At 39.5% G+C, this 23,012-nt stretch overlaps 2 protein-coding genes and 1 long non-coding RNA gene across 3 annotated transcripts; 2 read left to right on the plus strand and 1 right to left on the minus strand.

The window, feature by feature from the left end:
• Window positions 1-4,696: 4,696 nt before the first annotated feature.
• LOC114150799 (uncharacterized) lies at window positions 4,697-20,778 on the plus strand. The gene is made up of 3 exons (XR_003596838.1): window positions 4,697-4,708; window positions 5,029-5,035; window positions 19,959-20,778. It is a non-coding gene; the product is annotated as an uncharacterized LOC114150799 (long non-coding RNA).
• LOC114150796 (cocaine- and amphetamine-regulated transcript protein-like) lies at window positions 5,366-7,462 on the plus strand. Its single transcript, XM_028027496.1, has 3 exons — window positions 5,366-6,197; window positions 6,783-6,866; window positions 7,306-7,462. Exons 1-3 carry the CDS (start codon window positions 6,066-6,068, stop codon window positions 7,411-7,413), a joined length of 324 nt encoding a protein of 107 aa, XP_027883297.1. The 5' UTR covers window positions 5,366-6,065; the 3' UTR covers window positions 7,414-7,462.
• LOC114150794 (uncharacterized) lies at window positions 7,962-22,746 on the minus strand. The gene is made up of 5 exons (XM_028027495.1): window positions 22,327-22,746; window positions 13,951-14,047; window positions 9,715-9,868; window positions 9,486-9,634; window positions 7,962-8,470 (listed from the first exon to the last, which is right to left on the minus strand). Coding segments are annotated over exons 1-5 (723 nt in total). The 5' UTR covers window positions 22,648-22,746; the 3' UTR covers window positions 7,962-8,468.
• Window positions 22,747-23,012: the final 266 nt, after the last annotated feature.

Here is a 23,012-nt window from a genome sequence, read left to right on the forward strand (position 1 = left end):
TCCATAAAACACAGAAGAACAGATACAAATCATTTTATTGATTTATTTGGTGAAAGGGAAAGAAATTCATATTTTATTCATAAAATGTGCAAAAAGTCAAACTTTCTCAAAATTCCCTCCAACTTTGATGGCAACTGTTTTTATCTGCAGATTTTTAATTCAATCAAAGAAACCTTTATTTTTTTTAAGTGATTTATTTTTGTTTTGATGCTCACAGGTGATTAATGGTCCACCATGAGTGCATCTGATGAATTCTGATGTGATCAGCGTGATGAGGCTCGTTATCAGCCAATCAGAGCTGATCAAATCACCGCTTTGATCAGTCAGTGAACGCATCGCTGGGATCTGAAGAAGCTTCACTCAAACAAAAAGTTTCACGATCAGCAGGTTTTGTTTTGAGAAGCTTTAAATAATTTTAACTCCAAAGCTTCATCTGTCAGAGCCGATGTTTATCTTGTTTTTGGCAGCTTATTAAAATATTCAGGACTTTTAAATTCAGCAATTAAAAATACTTTCTATTAAAAATAAACACTGACAGGGCTTCCAAAGAAAGAACAAGCAGTGACCCTGAGAATTATTGCTGCTGAATATCTTTCGCTTGATGAGATTATAGCAAGATATTTTCCCATAAATAAAATAATCTGGCATTTTCATCAACATTAATAAATTATTGACTTAAAACAAGCTCTTATATCTTGCTGAAAAGCCACTTTTAAGTTAGTTTTGTCTTATTTAAGATATTTTCACTACAAACTAGACTAAAAATACTTGGTAATATTTATTCCTTTAGTACAGATATGTTATTTTTAATAAGTATACAGTTTTTATGTTTGTCCTTACTGCACAGTTATTTTTATATTATTGTTGTTTTGTTTGCCTTTCCCTACTTTTACTTTTCTCCTCTGAACTTTCTGTTGTTGATGGTTCTGAACATTTTACGTGAGGGGTGTACTAACTTTTTATCATGCGGTCCAAAATCATTGAGTTAAAAGTACGGAAGACAATTAGGGCCACTAAAAAAATAAAATAATAATAATAATAAAATAATAATAATAATAAATCAGAATTAAATTTGAATATTTAATTCTGATTTTTTTCTCAGAAATCTGACTTTAATCTAAGAGATTTTCTAAGAATTCAGATAAAAAAAAGTCAGAATTATTATTTTTTTGTCAAGAAAATGTAACAAAATAAAATCAAGTAATTGCAGTATTACAATTTTTATGTTTTGTTTTTTTTTGTAGGAAAGTAATGTTATTCGTTGTAGATCCAAAACCTAAAAATGATTTTGTATGATTGTTGTATTGAAAGAAAGACAGTTCATTTGGGCTCAGTTGAATACATTTATTTACGGCATAAAACCAGGATTTGGTTCACTGTCTTTTGAAAGTCTTCCTATATTTAGCCGAGTTTAATTAATGAAGTAAATGCAGCAAAGGAGACTTTCCAGTAAAAGTCTCTGGATAAACGTGGTTCTACTTATTATAAAAGCTTGATCATAAAAAGTTAAATACTTTATGTTGTAATTAACATTTTCCAGAGTAATAAAATTATGTTACCATGATTGCAAATAAAAGTATTCAAGGTAAATTTGTATAATTCTTAAAGTGCAGTTGGGGACCACACAGAATCATTCCAAGGGCAAGAAATGGCCCCTGAACCGTACTTTGAACAGTCCCGTTTTACTGTATTGTATAAATAACTTCACAAAAAGTTTATTTTACCAAGCTAAATGAAACTAAACAGATAAATGTGTAGGGTAACTTGACATTAAAGTTTGTTCCAACCTTTTAATCATGTTTCTGTTAAAACGTTTATTCCCTCTTAGTGAGCTGTGCCACTTCTCTGGAATCCACCAACCTGCTGACGGTTCCTTTAATTGAAAGTGTGGAGCTTCCTGCTGGTTTACGCTCTGCTGTCTTCAGTCTGCTGGTTTTCCTGCAGCTCTCAGCTCTCCAAACATCTCATTAACATCCTGAACTTCCTTTGTTTATCCTCCACAGTTTGGGGTTAGCTGTCTGTTCAACTGCCTGCTGGAATACACAGGCGGCGTTACTCTCTACTACAAATATTTGATCTTTCTTTTCCTTCCTCATTTGTTTGAATCCACAACTAACAAATTAATTTGCAATTTCAGATCCAGTTGATTCAGACTTTTGCTGTTGGTTCCTTAATCAACCAAAAAGAGGAAACAAAATACCAAAAGCAAATATTTAGAAAGGTTTTAGTGGTAAAAATGGTAATTCCAGCAAACCGCTGCTATGATCTAATCAAAGTCCAGACATAGGACTTTAGTGATTCCACAGACTAGAAAATAACCTAACCAAGCTTTATACAGTGTTGGTCAAAGTATAGATGACGCTATTTACAGTGTTTGTTAGTCTATGCAAATGTACATACGTCTTATATAATTAAAAAAAACAATAAAAATGTTTCTTTAACCTTAATTTGTCTTTTTTTATGGTTTCTTTTCATTTTATTCTTTCAAAAAACAGAATTTGCACACAACTTAATATTTTTTGTTTATCAAATACTATTTGATAAGCAAAACTATTATATTATTTCTAAATTTTAACTTATTGTTTAGAATATATATATGTACATATACACATAAATCTTGTTATTTGGTTGATACTAATGGAAAAATATTGTTTTAAATCAAAAGTGAATTAATAAAAACACAGGGAAGTTTAAACTTGGACATAAACGGGTTTCCATAAACTGCGTTCTATTCACAGCAAAGTGAAGGAAGAGTCTGCTTTTATTTTGAACTGCCTGACCGGAAGTCCTCCTTCATCACTTGGCTAGTGTCTGACTTACTGGCAGCCATGAAAGAAAACTGCGTTCCTCACGAAGCCGTGGAGCCGGTTTGTGTTTTTATTACAATTTCATATTCAAAAACGAAATAAAATACAATAAAAACGGAAGTTGAAAGGCAGCGGTAAAATGTAATCCAAGTGCCTCGCGGATTAGCCAAGGAGCTAACTAGCTGCTAAACAGCTAGCAAAAACAAATATGGCGGCACTTCCTCAGATAATCCGTTTTCCACTTTCAACTTCGCAGACGTGTCGAGAAGGTGAACTGTTGACATTTTCCCGGGTTTATAGAGGTTGTTAGCGGCCGTAACAGTTGGTGTTTTCGGTCCACAGGAGGAGCTTCCTGCCCTGGTTGCGGTTAACGACACCGAAATATCTCAAGTTCATGTCTGGTTTTGCTTCTTTATAAACTAAATCTATTATTAGTGGCATATATATATATGTGTGTGTGTGTATTTTACTTCATTCAAATTGTGCAGCTCAGAGAAGTGAAGATTTGGTGGAGATGGGCAGGAGAGAAAAGCTGGACGGACAGACATACACTGAAGAAGCCTCTGTTGGTTTCATATCACCGTTTTTATGAGCTGTAGGTGATTTTATTATAATTGTTTTTATTTATGTTTTTGCTCTGCAGAGTCCTCTGTCCTTCATCCCTCCTTCTCTCCCTCCTCTTCCTCCTGCTTGGACGCTCCATGGGAAGGAAGTGGGCGACTGCCAGGACGTCAGCGCCGTCACCAACATGTTCATGCTATGTTTCAGACTCAGCAAAGATCCACACCGCCCTCCGAAGACTAAACATCTCTCTGAACACAGGAAGACCTGGTAAACACACACTAATCCTGCAGTTTTAACAAATACTGACATCTGGTGGTGAAACAGGAGATAGCAACTACTGACTTTGACTTGGCTACTCTTGTTAGCTTCTGTTGGCTCTTGTTAACTCCTGTTAGCTTCCGTTAGCTCCTGTTGGCTCCTGTTAGCTCATGCTGAGTTTGGATTAATGCAGAGCAAGAAGATAAAACTATTTGACTGGATTTGGCTCCAGTTCATTTTCTGCTTCATCAAAGCTGAATCTCTGATTTTAGGTAGATCACTTCCTCCCAAACTGGATCTACAAATCTACTCCTAATTCTGGGTGGATTCTCTCCAAAGGTTGAGCTATGATCTGTCTTATATAGAAAGGTAACTTGATTCTGCCTGTGGCTTCCTGCTCTTGTCTCTCTTGATAAGATGATTGGATCAAACCAGAACCTCTAATGGAGCAGAAGCTGCTTCAGAAATATCAACTCTGCAGGAATTTCAGAGTTTTTCCCTTTTTTTTATAGTAGAGAACAAAAAGCTACAGTTTGTTTGAGTTTTTTTCAATTATCTCTTTATTTTTTATCTGTAAAAATATATATTTTTGTTTGTTTTTGATTTGATAAAGGTAAGTTTGTTCAGAGTTATTAAAATAATATGTGGTTATTTTCTGAGTGTGTTGTAAAAACTGGATGTTGAAGCAGAAAATAAGATCATTTTGTTTGATAAATCTGAAGTATTTTGCTATTAAAGAGACACGATAACAACGTTAGTGTTGAGCTGCCCGTGTCTGAGGCGTGTTGACTGACTTTGGTTGCTTTGACGTAAACGGTGACACAGACGGACCCTGTGGAGCTGCGGCTCTTCCTGCCAGCTGCTCCGGTTAAAGAGATGCTTCAAATACCTCTACTTTTTGTTTCCATGAGCTTCATCTCTGGCTTTCACTTGGTAAAGGATTTTACAGCTCTGATCAGATCTGCTAGTTTTATCCGCGTCTCACAATCTGAAATGTTATCATCTTAGTTTTATGACGTAATCTCCAAATAATTTTCAGGTAAAATTATCCAAATTTTACACAAAAGTCTTAAATCAAAGTAACGGAGGCATTAAAATGCTTTGAGCTTTGATATCTGAGATCCACTGAGGAGAAAAGGATTCTGTCTGAGTTTTTATTAAACCTCTGAGACGTTAGTGTAGCTATGGAGAGCTGATCCTGCCAAAAGTGACAAATGTAGAGCAAAATGCCTCAATAAACACAGTAATGTGCCAAATGTTTTATCCAAATATAACAAGTAATGACTTTCCCAACTTATTTGATTAGACAATAAAAAAGTAGAACAGTAAGATAATATAATAGTGCTTCAACAAACAAAATGACAACTGCACAAAGCAAATTACTACAACAACAAATTAGGGCCATTGTGGAGACACAAAAAATTCACCAGAAGATCATAAAAAACAACTTGGAGTGTTTTTTATTTAAAAGATTTTTTGAGATTATTTTCAAAATGTAATTTTTTAACTTGGCTTATTTCTAGAAATTTTTCAACTTTTCACACTCATAAATTTCCCTGTTTGTTCAGAAATATTCTGAGATTAATTTCTAAATTTCTGACTTTTTTCTGGTGATTTTTTGACTTTTCAGACTCAAACTTTCAATTTTTTTCTCAAAAGTTTAATAATCGGGCGTGCTGTGGTGGCGTAGGGGACAGCGCGACCCACGTTTGGAGGCCTTGAGTCCTCGACGCGGCCGTCACGGGTTCAATTCCCGGACCCGACGACATTTGCCGCCTGTCTTTTTATTTTATTTTATTTTGTCTCAAAATATAGTGGAAAATTTAGTGATAATGTTAAATTAATACTACTGAATGCAACCAATATTAATTTTACACAGTATAATCAAATAAGCTGGCAAAGTTCTTATTTTTAAAATTTTTAATTCAATATTTGCACATTGAGTGCTTTATGAAACCAGTTATTTACTTTTACATGTATCACTACTTTTGGCAGCATCGATCCTCCGTATATTCTCGGTCACCCAGGACATTAAAATGTTTAAAGGAAGACAGCTGGATTGTCCAACAGGAAAAGTCCAGTTGCCTCCAGTTAAACCAGTAGCTTTTTGTTGGACAGGAAACCAGTTTGGACCGACTGACTCCAGGTTTCAAACGAATCGCAGCCGTCACAGAAAACGTCTCATGTTGGTCAAAAGGTGAAAATGGTCGCGTCACTTCCTGTTTGACGGAGCAGAGCTCTTGACCTCCGCTGACCCCTGAGGCGAGCCGTCTGATTGCCTCGTTATGGGGTAAATATTGCCGTAGTGACGGCAGAGCCGCTCCTGCTGGGTATAAATGCTGCGGATGGAACGTCAGCCTCGGCATCCAGCAGGCCGCCGCAGCTCCACCGACCTCAGAGCCTTCAGCCTCCACCGCGTCCGAGTCGGTCAGCACCATGGTCAGCGCCAGCATACTGCTGCTCAGCGCCTCCTGCTGGCTGCTGGTGGCGCTGAGCACCTGCAACGAGCGACTAGAGGAGCGATCGCCCGAGTACGACGTCATCAAGACCGAAGAGGAGAAGGAGCTGGTGAGTCCACATATCGATATCATACAGGGTTCATACGGCAACATTAAAATGCTTCAGTTTTGTATTAAAGTTCAATTTAATGTTTGATTAAGAGCCTAAATTTATAAAAGCCTTACTTACAGTTGAAACCAGATATTTTCATAGACGGGTGCGTTTTTTTCTCTCTGCTTGAAGTGAAGTGAGACTAAACTTTTATTATTTTAGATTTGTCACAATTACCAAACTTGTTTCCATCTGCTAAATGTCAGAAAACTTAATGGGAAAATTCTTTAGAGAACAGTTTTGCAACTTTCTTAATTTGAACAGGAATGTAATTTTCCTTAGCAAGATTTGTTTGGATCTTTTCAATGTTAGGAATGTTTATTATTCCTAATGGATCAATAACTTATTGATCATCTATTATTTTATATATTAAACAAAGTTATGAAAATTGGTTTATTTTGTTAAATTAGTGTTTTGGTTTTGGATCAGTCAGGTCTACAGGGTGTGTAAGAGACATTTCAAAAGAAAAAAGGTATTTTAGTTTACTTATCCCTGAATATAATCAGAAGACGTTATTAATAAGAGCTTCTGTTCCATCCTCAGATCGAAGCTCTGCAGGAAGTCCTGGAGAAGCTGAAGAACAAACAGCTGCCGTCGTCGGAGAAGAAGCTCGGCTGGCTTCCACCTGTAAGCTCCGTCTCACCTGCAGGCACGGCGGGTTCTGGGTGTCTAACACAAACACTTTTCCAGTGAGATTAAAGTCCGTCACTTTTCCTCCAGGTTGCTCAAAACTTGAATCTGAGCGTTCAGTGAGACTGTAGCTATGTAAGCAAACAATAATTTGTGATGTGAGAGTTTAAATCTCAAACATTTGCTCAGTTTGTCTTCTCACGTGTTAATCTCTGGTAAACCTTGGCTCTCCTGCTCAAGTATGGAAGTCCAGGAGAGACAAAAAACATGCAACATTTGATGCGTCTTTCCACCGCCTGCAGGGTTCATGTTTCCTCCTCAATTAGAACTTGTCAGATGTTAATAATTGCATTTATTATTGTTTCATTTGTTATGATATCTTGTAATTTTCTGGGTCGTGTTGTCATGTGTGTGTTTCTGTTTTTCTGGCTGCCAGTGCGACGCTGGTGAGCAGTGTGCGGTGCGTAAAGGAGCGAGGATCGGGAAGCTCTGTGGATGTCCCAGAGGAACGTTGTGCAACTTCAGCGTCCTGCAGTGTGCATAGAGCTCAGAACGCTGTACAAACCAAACAATAAACTTTTAAAAAACTTTCATGCTTGTTTGTTTTTACGCTAACACAGTTTTAAAGTTATCTGATATAAATTAAAGTATCAACTTTAAATCTTAACAAAGTACTTTTAAACCACAAATCCAAACTTTTGACTTGGAACTTGGTTTCATATGTTTTAAATAATAAAAATATTGCATCTTTAACTATTATGTTAGTCACTCAGTTTTACTTTAATGAGCAGATATTTACGACTGCTCAAGATTATTCATGTGTGTGACTGATTTAAATTTAAATTTTTGATATTTGGTCATATTCAACCTGATTGAAATGCTGAGAAAGAAATTGAACCAGAAATTCATTTATAACAATTAACACATAATGGCGTTATTGATGCTAAAAGTGTTTCTGCAAGATTTTGGATAAGTTTCATCTTTTAGATGCATTTCTACATCAACACACCTGAATCGCTGCTGTGCAGTGACATCGATCTGTTTACTTCATGCTGCTAGGTTTTAGTTGACAAAGGGAAAGAAAACAGACGCATGTAGAAAGTGCTCAGGTTTATTTTTGAAATGAGTACATCCCACCCTGAGCTGTAATTTAAACCAGAATTTGATAACATCTAAAAGTTGAGACAAAAGATTTTGAGCAGTAATTGTGGCATTAAAACGAAGCATATGCAGACATTTAGTGGAGACATGACTGATGGCAGTAAATCCCTTTCCTCCCTGTCAGCCTGATTGAAGCCATAACAGAAAATAAACCAAACGCTGGCGTGAATGAGTTCTGACGTTTTGATCTGGACCCAGGCGCTGCTGGGGGAAGAGGAGCGAAGCTTGGAGAGTCCAACATGAAGCGGTTCAGATCCGGAGATGAAAGCAAATGAAAAGCAAAACAGTCTATCCAAGCGTCCGTCACATGACAGCGTCTCCATGGCGACCCCGTTGTTGTGCAGACAGGAAGTTTGTACAGCAGTCATGTTGATCCAGGCTCCGCCCCATCCTGGACCGCTGTGCTTGCTGTCGGTTTGACCCGCTGCAGCTCTGGACTCCTGGACAAAACCCAAACGGTTTCAGTGAACCACAATTTAATGGCTTCAGTGATTTCTATTTTATGGAAAGAAATTAAACCTTGTCTTGAAGAACAGATCCTGGAAATCTGCATGTTCACCAGAATAATAATATTAGATTTAAACTTGAGTCCAACAGAAGAGAAGCTTAATATTTTTATATAGTTATGTAACTTTCTGTCCAAGAAAAACTGAGAATGGTTGAACGTTACTTTCTTTGATGAAGCTACTATTTGATTGTTTGGGATTTCTGGAGAAGAAAATGTGGCTGCTGCCATCAAAGAAACATCCCCACCCAACAACCACTGTCACAGAAACCTCTCCAACTGAAACGTCTTCCAATCATCTGGGAATTTGCTGACAATCTGTGGATTTTTCCAGCATGATGGAAAGTTAAAACCTAAAAGAACAAAGCCGCTTACAAATTCACGTTTTGGACATGTGGTCAAACTTTCTTCAAAAGATCTTCGGTCTACAGAAGTTGTGTTCAGTTTTCAAAAAGACGGTGGAAACAGGAGCTAACGAAGTAGAATCAACTCTGAAGACGAAGACGAGAAGGAGTCGACATCAGGAATACTGGCACAAATTTTTATGAATATACCAATAAAAGCTGTTGTCCAGTGTTAATAGAAAACAGGAAAACAGTTTAACTTTAGGTTGACCTTGCCATTCATAGGGAGGTTTCCTTTATGAGTGCAGTAGCAACATGCAGCCAGCAGATGATGCTGTGACTCTTCCACTCCTGCTTTAATCTCATGTAAATTGAACCTCTGTAATCTGACAAAAGCTGCCATGTAGCTGTTACATCAATAATTTCAAACATTAAATTCAGCTTTTACTTCCCTACTTTCTGTCAATTCCACTTTCATTTAGTTCATGATTATCTGACATCCTGAGAAGAGATAAAGGCGTCGCACATTCTGTTACAGCAGTTTGGGCCCCAGAGATGACTTGGCGTCGTGTGTGAGTGATTATCAGAGGAGCTGTTGGTACTCACAGGTTATGAGATGCAGAGCGGCACAAAGGAGTAGCGTCAGCGCGGGAATACCAGCGAGGGGCGCGGCAGCGGAGTTAGGAGACGATGAGGCAGTGGAGCCTGCTTGGTTCACCTTACGAGCTTCTGATTCAGAAGCTTTACACTTCTGACTGTTGAAACACAAACAGAAACCAAGTCAGAACAAAAACCTTGAGCTCTAGCAACACTGAGATCAGAAGGATGGACTCACAGCTGCTTCTCCAGGTACTGCTGCTTGGATTCACAGGATTTGGTCTGACTCTGAGCAGCTGACATCTGGCTCTCAGCTGCCGTCTTCAGGCTGAAGCAGGACTCGGTTTGATGGAAAGCCTGCGTCAGGTTTTGCTGCAAGGCCTCGATGTGCTCTGAGGATGCACAGAAAAGGACCAGTTAATACCAGGAACACAGACTGTATTAAAGAAGACCAGCAGGATCATGAAACAAGCTAATAAATAATCAGTTACTAAACTCCAGTTCTTTAGAGCCACTGGCATGTTGGTTTTGGATGCCAGAAAAAAGTGGCAAAGAAAAGTCAAGAAATAGCTCATTATCATACTAAAGCTCCCCTCCCGCCCCTCCATAGCTCTTGCTCTTGCCTGTCTCCCATCTTCCCAGAAATAAGCAGCTGATCTGAACTTTCTCCATAGGGGGCTGGACTCCATCTTAGTGATGGGGCAAGGAGCTCAGTCATCCAGGAGGAGCTCAAAGCAGAGATGTTGCGTCTGCGTTGAGGGAAATCTGAGCAGGATGGCTCCTGGGCTCCTCCCTTTTTTCTGGGTTTGTCCCACTGGGAGGAGACTCCTGGAAAGACCCAGAAAGACTATGTCCTGTCTGGCCCGGAAACACCTTGGGATCGCACAGAACCAGCTGGAGGATGTTGGAACCCAATCTCTGAGAAGTGGAAGACGATGGATTACCCAACCTGTAGAGACTAATGCATCCCAAGGTAGCAACACTAAAGAAGCTACTGCTACCGTTAACTCTTAAGAGTATAGGTGTAGTACTCAAAGTACTCCTGGATCACAGCTTCTTTGTTTTTGTGTGTTTGCTTGCTCTTGTCAAACCTCCAGTTGTTAGCGGCAGATGGCTGTTCACACTGAGCCAGGTTCAAAGTTTTCCTTCCCATTTTTGCCACATGTTTGTCAGTATACTTGGTTGTAAAGTTTCGCTGTGTTCCACCTACAGACCTAAATCTTGGTTCAGTTGCATTGAGCTCTTTGAATGCATATATGAAAGCCAAGTGGACTATAACGCCGGGCATTCTGGGTAAATGCAACCAAAATAAACATGCATGCTCACTGCTAGCAGGAGAAATGGCTGAAGAGAGATCCAACAACCACCAAAATCTGCCAACACTCCATTTGTTTACGTTTCATGAAGAAGGAAGTTGCGCTCAGTGTCTTCAGAAGTGTCGTTTCCTTCAGTGGTTCTTGGTGCAGATGTTGGGTAGAAACTTGGTTTTACTTGTTTTTGTTAGAATATGTCAGACAGGTTAGTATAGAGAATTAAACACGAGTTATCCACCACAGCAAGTGGGACTAACTGATCCTGGATCTGTTTTCATGCTGCAGCTCTGCTCCGTTTCAGCTTTACTTATAAAGTTTGATCTGGTGTAATCACCAGGCATGTCAGGAATGTTGCATCCTGCCAGTGTTCATGTTTTCTCTCCTTTGGCTTGTTTTGATGAGGTCATAAAGTTCCTGAGTTCTGACCGGCTGGTCTGTTCCAGAACCAGCTAGACCAGTTCATACTTTCTGTTTTTATTCTGGTTGTGAAGTTAATCAGATTTTTCAGGATGTTTTTTTGATCCACAGCAGGTGTATGTTTTAATGCATCTGACTCGTTTCTTCCACATAAAGCAGAGATTAATTTCTGTTAAATTACCAAACACAATGCTCCTTTCATATCTCCACTATGCAGGAATTTATCGCTTCCTCCAAACACTGCAGGCCGGAGGCCCCATTTATTAACAATTGTTCACACTTCCCAAAAAATCCTTTGCTGCTGCTGCTGCAGGACTTTGGTCAGACAAGGAAAAAAATCATCTAACAGAAGACAAACATTTATTTTTTCCATTTAGGCTGAAAATGAACTGATAAATGTTCTGCATCCACCATAAATTCAAGGAAGAAACCAGCTGCAAAACTGAAAATGTCACACATTTCATCAATAACACAAAAAAGAAACAAAGTTGCCCTTTTCCACCTATTAGTGTAAAATTACTGTTCTGTCAGTGACCACCAAGGCCTGAACTAAAACCGGTCAGGCAGCCTAAAGAAGCCCGATTTCTAAACCATAGCTCCACCAATGAGACAGAAGTGAGAAAGTTTACTTATTTATTTGTAGTTCAGATTATAAATAAAAAGGGAATCCTGCTTCTTGTTGGTGTAAATCAGCATCTCCAAGGCAGTGGCTCCCAGTATTCCACAAATACTTGAGGCCACCATTAAAACCACTTCTGACTGAATAATTTAATAATTGAAACATTAAATATGCATTAACACACGCAGTGGAAACCGTCTTGAACTTGGTTTATGTTTGATGCATGTACATTCTGCACAGGGAATAGGGTGTGAACACATTTAGGAGCAACATTGTCCCAGCCTTGAGCAATATGGTCTTTAAGGGAAAAATCACAAAGTCTGTCTGTCTTTGCAAATCTCCACCAGCAGGAGCTCTAGCTCATCCACCATGCTTTTAAACATGAAACTGTCCGTGTGCGGTGCCAAACATTTGGTCTGCCAAGCATAAATCAGGCTTTAGCAACACAGTGGAGGCTAACATCCTCAGTCTTCCTTATCTTGGAGGTTCAGACAATCAGCAACAAGGAAAAGGAAATATGTTCCTGGATTGGCTAGAATTGCTTTGCAAACGCCAGCCAATAGCGTGCTAAATTAGGATTGCTGCTAGATATTTCAGCTTCCAAACTACATTTTCTATTGAATATTTTGCTGTTAGATCCTCATTGATCTTGGGGGTTTGTCAGAACTTGTTGCTTCCCTGAACCAACCCACAGGTATGAAAGCCTGATTCAAAATGCAAGGTGTGGAAAAAACCGATCTTCTGGACATAAAAATGCGTGATCTGAACTCATACTCATATTATCGTCCTGGCCACTACAATCAGTGTAGCTGACCATCAAGAGGCCACGAGCGCATTTTCACAGCCATCACTAAATGTAGATAAGACGACAATTTCAGGAAAACAGAGTCAGGTTTGGTTGGTTAAGCCGGATTGTTTTCTTTGGACGTTCCCTTTGAAGGAAGAGGAGAAGATGAAGGGAGCACGGAAAGATGGGCGGGTCAGCTACATGAAGGCCCACTTTGGATTCTGTGACATGTGGCACCGCGGTGTTGGGCCGCTCCCTCCGAGCCCTTGGCAGGTTTCTGTGATGCTGACTTCATCCCAGGGAAACCCACATTCCACAGTTCTGGCCGGGTTCAGCTGACCGAGCCGGGAACCGCTTCCATAGCTGCTGCTGGTTTAACCCAGACACCTGCAGCGACATCCAGACACTGTATTCACACATATGGTGGTAGGTTTTGACTGGGCCACTTCAGAACCTCCACCATGTTGCCTTCAAAGCATTTCTAACTTAGCTGGACGCTTCCAGTTGCTTCGAGAGAGTAAATGCTCTCTGAAGCTCTAATTCTCTTGTACATGGAAACAAATGGTCCTCTAGGATTTCTTTATATTGTGCAGCATTTATTTTACAGTGTTTGACTCTTGCATTACAGTTTGGCTAAATAACTTTTTAGTTAGTGGTTGTAGCAGCTTTTCTTTGGTACGTATTTTGTGAAAGAAGAGGCTCGGTTCCTAACCGTGCTGAACTGTTCCACCCTCTTCCAAACCAGAACCTCAGCTTAGAGAAGCTGAGTATCATCCTGGCAGTGAAGCGCTCCAGTGTTTGCCGAAGGTCATGGTGTGAAGACACCAACAGAACCACAACATCTTCTTAAAATAAACATTTAACTCTGAGGTTCCCAACACAAACTGCTCTGCTTTGGTTTCCTCACTTGGGCAACTCCAAACATGCAGAGAAATATATCATATTTCTCTGAATAATAAGGCTTATTAAAAGTAGTTAACTGTCATTGGGGGTTAAATTGCTGGAGTTGGACAAGTATTGACAGGTAAAAGATGAGTGGCTTTCCCTCTTGCTTTAAACAATTTTTCTTTTCTTTCATGTAAAACTCAGAAAACATGAACCATCAGAGCCTCTGGTTTATATTTTTAGCAGACCGATTCATTTTATGTTTTGATTACATGACTCAAGAAGAGCCTCGCCGCTAAGCATGCTCCTCTTTAAGCCTTTCCATCGGGTCGTATTTATTTACTCTGACTCACCGGTCGTTATGGTAACGGGGGGCGGGAAACGCAGCTAAGAATACCAGTGGAGAAAGTCTCCTTTCATGGCAGCGATGGAGTTTTTCCGACAGCGTTTTACCTTTCTGCAGGCCGAGCTGCTCCGTGAGGTTGGCCTCCCTCTGCTGCAGCAGCCTGACGTCGTCCTGCAGAGCCGTGACGTTCTCGACCAGGACGACCTGCAGGACGAAACAAACACACCCCAGAGAGGGGGAAAAAACACGTTACAGGGAGCGTGGAGGGGAAAAAGCAGTCTTTGTTGTCCTGCGTTTTCCTACATTTTTACAGCAGAAGAATTAACATTGATGTGGTTTGGGAGTGGGAACTTAAATGGGTTCAGTGGGTTTGCAACGAGGACAGAAAACTGCCAAACATTTGGGAAGCTCAGTGCAGAAAGAAAACAGGAATACTAATAAAAATAAAAAATTCACCATGTCAAGGTAGCCTAGAGGTCAACAGCAACTTGGGCCTCTGCCTGTTTTCGGTTCCAATTTCTCAGTGAAACGTAACTCCAAACTATTCCACAGAAAATTTGAGAAAATCTGAAATATTTGGCAGAAAAAGCAGATTGGGAAGCTGACATAGACTCAGTGCTACTTGACAATCTAGGAGCGCCATTCATTTTCCTTTGGATGTTAGCTTCTGTGTTAGCGCTCAGACGGTTTGCAATGCGTGCATCGATGCATATTAACTTACATTTGGTGTTTGAACTTTTAAAAATAGGCAGTTATAGGTGTTTTTAAAGAGGATCTAAAGCATTCACAGTCCCTAACCTGAACTGGTGAAGCAGTAAAATTAAAACCAATTTTTTGTTTTGGTGTTTCCTGAAGGTAACACTAGTTATAGACTGGGACCAGTTTCTCCCAGTGTGTAACTTTGACTAGCTGCATTCCCATTACAAATGTGTGAAATTGTGTGCAAAAAACACAATTTTGCGATTGTGTTTTCTCCTTAAATGTGAAACACATTGTAAATAAGTTTGTTCACGCGATAAGTTATTAAAAGTCATGCCATGCCAAGAAGCTCCAACTACTTCCTGTCTTCTTCGTGGTTCCCGCCAGTAGTAATATCCGGTTGTTGATCATGTGACTCTTGTGATGCAAAATGTTTCCAATGGAGTTTTGCAAAATAAACCAATTTTGATGTTGCCAAAAAAAACACCCACCTCATCCTAGCGCCAAAACTTTTAATCAAAAAACGAGTTTTTAAAAAATGTGTTTCCATTGAGCATGTTTATTGTCAAAATGTCAAATTGCACAATTATATGGCGAAATCTAACACAGTTACTGTTTCTTACTGCAGGTAAGATACTGGCTGCTTAGAACTGCTCCACATAACCACATTTTTAAACATTCTGAACTGTTTCTCTAAAGTCTAATGAACGTTCTCCATCAAATGCACAGATTGTGTATGAAACAAAAACTGGCTGAATTGCTCTTTAAAAGTTTCTTAATTTGCTATAAAAGCTTCAGGTTTGCGCAATTTGACCTAAAAATCAACCCGATTGCATGCAGAGAAAAAAATACTTCATATCCTTCATGCATCTGGTTCTTGGAGAAGCTGAGCAGGAAGTGAAGCAGAGGAAGCTCCACTTCGTTCTCAGTAGCTGTTAACAAACTGCTGGTGGGGTTTTTCCTGCCGACTCGCACACGCTGTGGTTTCTGCTCAGCTCTAATAAATGCACTGACCCAAATCAAAACGAGTAATATTCAATAATTAAGACATAGTTTTAGAGACGTTGGGGCAGAGATGACCTTTTGGAGCACAGTGACCTGACTGGACAGGAAAAACATCCAGCGCAAAGCAGCAGCTGCTGATTATTATAAAGACGGATTCCTCTTTCTCTGCAGATCACACCGCCGCTCCAAGTATCTCACTCAGTCTAAATATTTCGCAGCCGAGAGGAAGAGGAAGAACTGATAGCACCGGCGGTGGGTCACATGTCTCCTCAGGGCCGAGAAGGCAGCAAAGCGTTTAGTAAAGCCGATAAAACGACGAGCTGAAGCGGCTTGATCGTGATGACAGGAAGGAGAAAACTGACTCGCTGTTTTTGGGACTTTCCCGATGTGAGCGAATGTTAAAGAAAAAACAGAAAATAAATCAATTTCAAATCAGATTCACATTAATGAGGCGTCTACATTTCCTGCTGCATGTTAATGCTAATTCATGCTTCTGAATCTGAGTCACAGACTACAGTGCAAACACAACAACCACCAACGTCTTTACTGTTTGGTTACAAGCTGAGGGTCGCAGTTTCAGCCACAGAAAGCAGCGTAGAAAAACTTTTCAGACGAGACACCGTAACTCCTGTCCCACCAGCTGCTGCAGGAATCACCAAGAAAACTCAACATGTAGCTCTGATGTTTCATAAAAGCTTTGAAACCTCAGCCTCTATGGAAGGCCATTTCTGCCATAATAGAAAAATAAAATCCCAACAGGATGTCATAGTTATGCAACTTAATTTCATAATTATGATTTAATGTCATAATTTTGAGATCCAAAGTCATAATTTTAAGATAGTTAGAATTTCAAATTTCACAATTATGATATTTTGAAGTAAGCCTGCATAGAGAAACATCTTGACTTTGTATCTCATAATTATGACTGAATGTCCAAATTAGGACTTTTTGCTATTATGACATTAAAACTCATAATTATGAATTTCTGTTGGACTTTTATTTTCCTTCTCATGGCAGAAATTGGTTTCAAGCTTCTGCATGAAAATCGAACACTAACCTTTTTCTTTCACTCCCAACCCTTTATGTTATGGTGCCCAACCCTTTATTTTATTTACTGATGCAGAGAGAAAGACTGAGGAGAAAGACTGGGTAATACGGCTTAAAAATCAAATCTACGTTTTTTTTTTTTACTTTTAAAAAAAGGTAAGCGAGTATGGGGGCCATGCTAAGGAAAATAAAAAATGGAAAAATTAAATTACTGGAATAAAATAATGTTACTAGAATAAAGTTGAAATAATTTGAAAATAAAGTCATAATATTACGAGAACATAGTCATAAGATTTGGCAACTCTTTAATCTTTTAATATTAATATTTTCATTCTATCGCAACTTTATTCCTGCATTATTTTGACTGTATCTTAATATTTTTTATTTTATTTTCTTGCGTAGCCCTAATATTTTGTCGCAAAAAAGAACTGATAAATTACAAAAAATATTTTCAAAATGCGTTTTTTGTATTAATCATTAGGGCCAGGCTACCAGCTTTTGTTTGTTTGATTACAAGAATAAAGTCATAATATTAGAATAATAAAGACAATTTTGTTTTGTTCCACAAAATTTACTTTGTATGTTCACATATAAACCAATCAAGTTTTGACTTTTAGGTTGTGAAATCCAAATTAAAGATATGACAAAACTTTAGCATTTTCAGCGCTAACAAAATCTTTCCTTTTATTTATTCTTTCTTCCTCAAGATCTGTCAAACAAATAGTTAAAAGTGATTAATTACATTTCATTAAATATAGTGTTTTACTCCTTAAATATATCCATATGCAGAATGTTTTCCTTCTTGTCCAAAATAAATAATCAGCTTCTACATTCTGTTGATTTTTAATAACAGTGCTTGAGTTTCTCCTGATAGTTTTGAATGATTTAGCCTAATAGAAATGCTCATATTGATAATTTCCTCAGTTTAAGGTCACGGCCTAAAAAGGTGGGACCAAACACACGACCCTGAGGCGCTCCTGTCAAGATTTAACTCCTAAAACAGTAAAAATAACTCTAGAATTTCACTGAAACAATCAAAGCTGAGAGCATTTGGGCTACACAGAGTTTCTCAGACATTTAAAATAACAACAGGAAGAAATCTGACGTATCCCTTGATATAAAAATGACTTCCTGTCTACTCAGCATTATCTTTAATATATACAAATCATGTTGCAACTGGCTTCACGGTTGGTCACTGATGGTCATCAGTGTGAGTCCTCTATAAAAGGAAAGACATCATAGAAGCAATTGTTGCTGCCCATAAATCTGGGAAGGGTCATAAAATTGTCTCCAAACTATTTGACGCTGATCATCCTACAGAGAGAACCATGGAAACATTTCAAACAGCAACGAGACTCTCCTCTCTAATAACAATATGGCAGCATGACTTACATTTGTTAAGCTAACAAAGTAACGACGTTTGGTCAGAAAACCAATCGCAGCAATCTGACCTGAAACTTTGCAGTTTGGAGTTAACCAGGAAATCCTCTGTATACGAGAGTATGAATATGAATCCATATGAGACCAGCATAAGCTAACGCCAAACTGGGTCATCAACTGCAGAATTGCTACGTTTCTATCCAACTGTCAAAGTGGGAAATTTTGAGAGAACTTTTTAAATGTCGCAATAAAGGAAAAAGGAATGGAGTGTTTCTTTCCATCGACTGGTTTGGAGAAAATCAACACAAAGCCAGATGTTGACGCTGAAGGTTTGGGGTTTTAGAGTTTATTCTGTAAATATGTTTCCATTTCCCCTTTAGTTCATTAACTTTTCCCCCCCGGAAAAACCACCTCAAGTGGATCAGAAAACATATTTTCCAAAATTGAGAACATTATTTTGAATTTTGCCGTTTCCATCAACCTTTTCTAAAGCAACACGACAATATTGGCATAAAAAATACATTGATGGAAACACAGCTAATAACACACAAACACAGCAGCAAATACCAATGGCCTAGACAAAGTCCAGACCTCCACTTGTTGAGGTGGGACCTTGAGAGACTTGTTCATGCAGAAATGTCAGCAAATCTCAACAAACCGAATCATTGAAGAGACCAGAGGGCCTAACCTTTGACCTTTGGAGCAAAATGTGTTTCTGCCCAACATTTCACAAACAGGGTTTGTATTTTGGCTTCGTTCCTGAAATAGGGTGTACTTTCTTTTCAGCATAGCTGTTTACTGTTTCTGTGGCTCTAAAGTGATCTGTTGTTGAGCTGCGACATTTCCGTCTGCTGCAGTGGAGTCCCACAGGGCACCCTGTTCGAAACATTTCATTTGGAGGCAGATGTTTCTTCTTAGTTCAGATTTCAGAACAAAAAATTGACAAAGGAGAAACTATTCAGTTCTGGTTTGGATGGGAAGAGATTTCTCTCAAAGCTTGTGCCTGAACGGTAATGAAATGTCTTAGTGCTGATTTATAACGCCGCAAGAGACAAACTAATGTTGAAATGAAGCCATCGGCTGAATATGCAACCAGTGGTTTGAATTAAACAACCGATTTGCTGCCAGTTCATCTCTTTTCTGAGCCTGACTCCTGAAATGGAAACCATTCTCGTCTTGAAGCAGATGAGCATAAATCAGGTAATTCAGAAACAGAAAGTGGGTTCAGCAGCTCTCTACACGTTTCAGAAACCTCCTTCCTCCATCTTCCTTCGCGTCCTGGGACTTTGAAAAGGTTTCCCCTCCCAGCAGTCCCACTGTTTCGCTACTTCCAGCTTCATTTTCCCTGAAGAGCTGGCTGGAAAAAGTGACTGTTGCCTCCTGCTTTTGTGGTTGGTCGTGACTCACTCCTCCTCTTCCTCCTTTTCTTCACCTCTGCTCCACTGCTTCCTTACTTTTTCCCCTCTCAAACTTCTCCCGACTTACTCATCTAGTAAAATATTTCAGGATTTAGAAACCTCAGGCTCTGCTGCCAGCATTGCTGCGGATTCTGGCTGAACATGAATGTTTTCGAAGCAGAATACATTGGATTAATTAAAACACGTTACAGAAAAACGCGATTGAGTAATGATTAGTTCTTCTGCACTTCAGTACAAAATATTCTGGATGTTTGTGCGGTTCAGAGTTCGCTGACGTTCCTGGAGGAATTGGCATCTGAAGAACCTAAAAATGCTTTACTAGTGTTTTCAAAACATCCTTTTTTGGATCGGACTGTCGAAAAGTATTTGCCTCTTGCAGATTTGTCTCGCCTTGCCAAATTGTCACTCATTTTAAACGCAAAGCCGAAACAAAAATGCTTTGGAGGCTGTGCATCCTGTAACGTCTGGGGTAAAACTAACAATAACATTTCAGAAAAAGAACAGTACAGTAGTGGTAGTATGATGATCTGGAGATGCTTTGCAGCTGAATGAAAATCAGTGTTTAGTGTTGAAGAAAAATGATTATTTTTTGTGCTTAATACAGTTAATCATGCGGCATAGGTAAATGTTATATTCAATACTCTTATTTGAAACAGGTTTTGTGTGACCTTTCGGGATGGGCCCGAATGAGACAAGCAGGCGCTTTCCGCTGTCTGGCTAGATCACACAAGAGTCATAAAATTAGCATTCCGATGGGGCAGAAGTGTTGGAGTTTGGGGGAAGAGACTTCAGAGGTATCTGCGAAATCTCATCTCAGGACCTCTCTGAGCCCGGGATCGCCCGTACCTGGCACGGCCCAAGGATAAGCAGTCCGCCCTTTTGTCTCGACAGAAACCAGACGCCCTTCGAGCTTTGTTGTAAATTAGAGACTTCTTATGTTTCTCTGAGTCATTACGGGAGTTTCTAATTGGTCGAAGAACGGAACGCCTTGGTTGAATATATTAAATAAAAGGAAACACCCACTCAGTATAAAATTTCGTGTCAGCGCTAAAAATGCAGAGAGCTTTCACTATTTTTTGGCTCTTTCCAAAGACGCGTCTTTGCCTTTTTTGTCTGTCTTTGTCTTCGTTCTGTTGATCTGTCTTCTCTGTCTTTGTCTGTATGGGGAAATCAATGCATATCTCTGTACCTCTGCAGCTTTGTTAATTGATTCATGCGTCGCTTTGTATGGAATTAAACTCTGTGATCTGTGACGTCAACGTGATTCGTTGTTTGTTTCACTACAGCTGCAGCGCCGCCCGCTGAGAGGACCCGGGAATTAAGGAAGAAGGAGCCAAACGTTTTGTCCAAAGTTAATATTAAATTATTCTTCCTTAACATTAGTCATCAGGCAGTGGCTTTTCAGTGCAACTAAAACCCCAAATGAACATTTTTGTGGTAGATAAACTATATAAATTAGTCCTCAAGTGTGCAGTGACATTTTTAAATGAATTTGTGTAAATGTTCTTGTCATGTTTAACTGGTGCAGGTACAAAAACGCAGCAATGAATAATGCAAACTCCAAAATATACAAACTCACAAAAAAATGCAAGAAAAGAACGTGGCAAACAAAATATAGAAATAGAAACCTGCGATCGACAAAACAAATGCAAACAAAAATTGCTGCAATCATAGGAAATAGAAGCAAAAGCGAAAATTACGCAAATAAAAACAGCAAGTCTAAAACGATGCAAGTCACTAATGAGACCAGACCTCCTCCAGACCACTAGGGGGAGTCACTCAGCAAATGTTATTGGATCAAACCCTCAGTAAAAACAGGATGTCCAGAAAAAAGTTGGAGGAAGAGAGACAAGGCGCGTTATAATGACTGTCTTTTTTAAACATGCAGTTTAAAAATATATATATTGTAGAACAGTAGCACATTTATGTAGCAGGACTTCAAATTTGGCGCATTTTCATGTTTGCAGCATTTCCCCTTTTGCTTCTCTGGTTGCAGATTTGTGTCTGTGGTTGCAGCATTTTTCACTTACGTTTCTTTTGTTTATTGTCATTTTTTGTTGCTATTTTCTCTGCCTGCAGCAATTTCCTGTTCCATTTATTTTTGCTGTTTGCTGCATATTTTTACCGGTCGGCCATCGTACTTTTAACCACATCGTCCACAAAACCAAGACATTCTGCAACATGCAAAAAGAAAATATCTGCCGATGCTCTGTGGATTCTTCCTGTCTACGTTTTCTGATTATTATGAAGGATGTTGCAACAAAAAGGACAGAGACACATCAGTCATTGTTTGTCGCATTTAAAAATCCTATTATTCTGTTTCCATCACAAGTTTTGGCTCCCTGCACAAGTGAGCCAAAAAACTCAACAATACGCGCACCAACATGTTCAGCTCCACAAAGAATGGCGTCCTGAAGCTGGATGTGATTTATTTTTATTAATCACATTATTTGACAATAATAAAAACACTGTCAACATAATTACTGGAAAATCACTCATTATTAAAACATGCAGGCCTAATTTACAGTGGAAAAGCTTAGAGTAACTTTAATTCATTCCCATGCAAGTTTTCAGTCTTCTATGTAAAAGACTGACTTTAAATCTTATATTGAGTTTTTGTTGAGTTTTCTCATGCAGAGAGAGAAAACTCCAACATGGCTGCCAAATGGCGAAATAATTGATACATCACAACTTTGATTAATATATTACATTTCTGGCCCCAAGGAATATAAGAAACAAACAGGAAGAGATTTCAAACTGGATATTTGAAATAAAGCTCCTGTCGAATTATAAAATTAAAATAAAATAAATAATCCCCAAATGATGAATGATGAGACTGAAAAATGTTGACTGTTTTTTAGCATAAAGAAAGTAAAGCCAGAGTTTGAGCTGCAGTTTCAGATGAATCCCTGCCGGCATCAGAAGCAGACTCACGTTTTTCAGCCGGCACTCGTCCAGCGTGAAGTTGGTGGCGTTGAGGCGTCCCAGCAGCAGCAGGATGTCGGCCTTCAGCCGGTCCTGCTCCTTCCACGCCTCCACCGCCTTCTCCTCCAGCGCCTGCCTGTCCTTGTCGAACACCACCTTGGCGCCTTCCAGCTTCTCCGTCGCTTCCCGCAGCTCGGCGCGGCACTTTGCCGAGCCCTTCATGTCCGGAGATGTGGACCACACCACGATGACGATGATGGAGATGATGGACCAGAGCGCCAGCAGACCCATCACCACCTTCTGCACCGTGTTGGAGTTTTTGGAGGCCATAATGCTCAGCAGAGAGGATGGAGAACAGCTGCTGCTCTCTGAGACTCGTCAGGTTGAAGTGAGCTGGAGTTTCCCTACAGAGCGAGCCGGACCGGAGGAAAACGCCTCCCCTTCCTCTGCCCACCCTCCACCACACCCCAAACCTCACCCTCTTCCTCTGCCTGCATGTTATCAAGCCCACAGAGGATGCAGAAACCTTCACACACACACAGTGTGAGAGACTGTAGCTTTCTGTTTCTGTTTCCCAGCTTTCTGGCCGTGAACCTGCCTGAACTCTGCAACTGAAAACACATTCCAGAAGCAGAAATGAAACTCAGAGACGAGACGCTGCAGCGCTCAGTCTTTCCGGAACTGCAGCTGGCACA

This window comes from Xiphophorus couchianus, chromosome 9 (assembly GCF_001444195.1).
Source record: "Xiphophorus couchianus chromosome 9, X_couchianus-1.0, whole genome shotgun sequence".
Classification (NCBI taxonomy): Eukaryota; Metazoa; Chordata; class Actinopteri; order Cyprinodontiformes; family Poeciliidae; genus Xiphophorus; species Xiphophorus couchianus.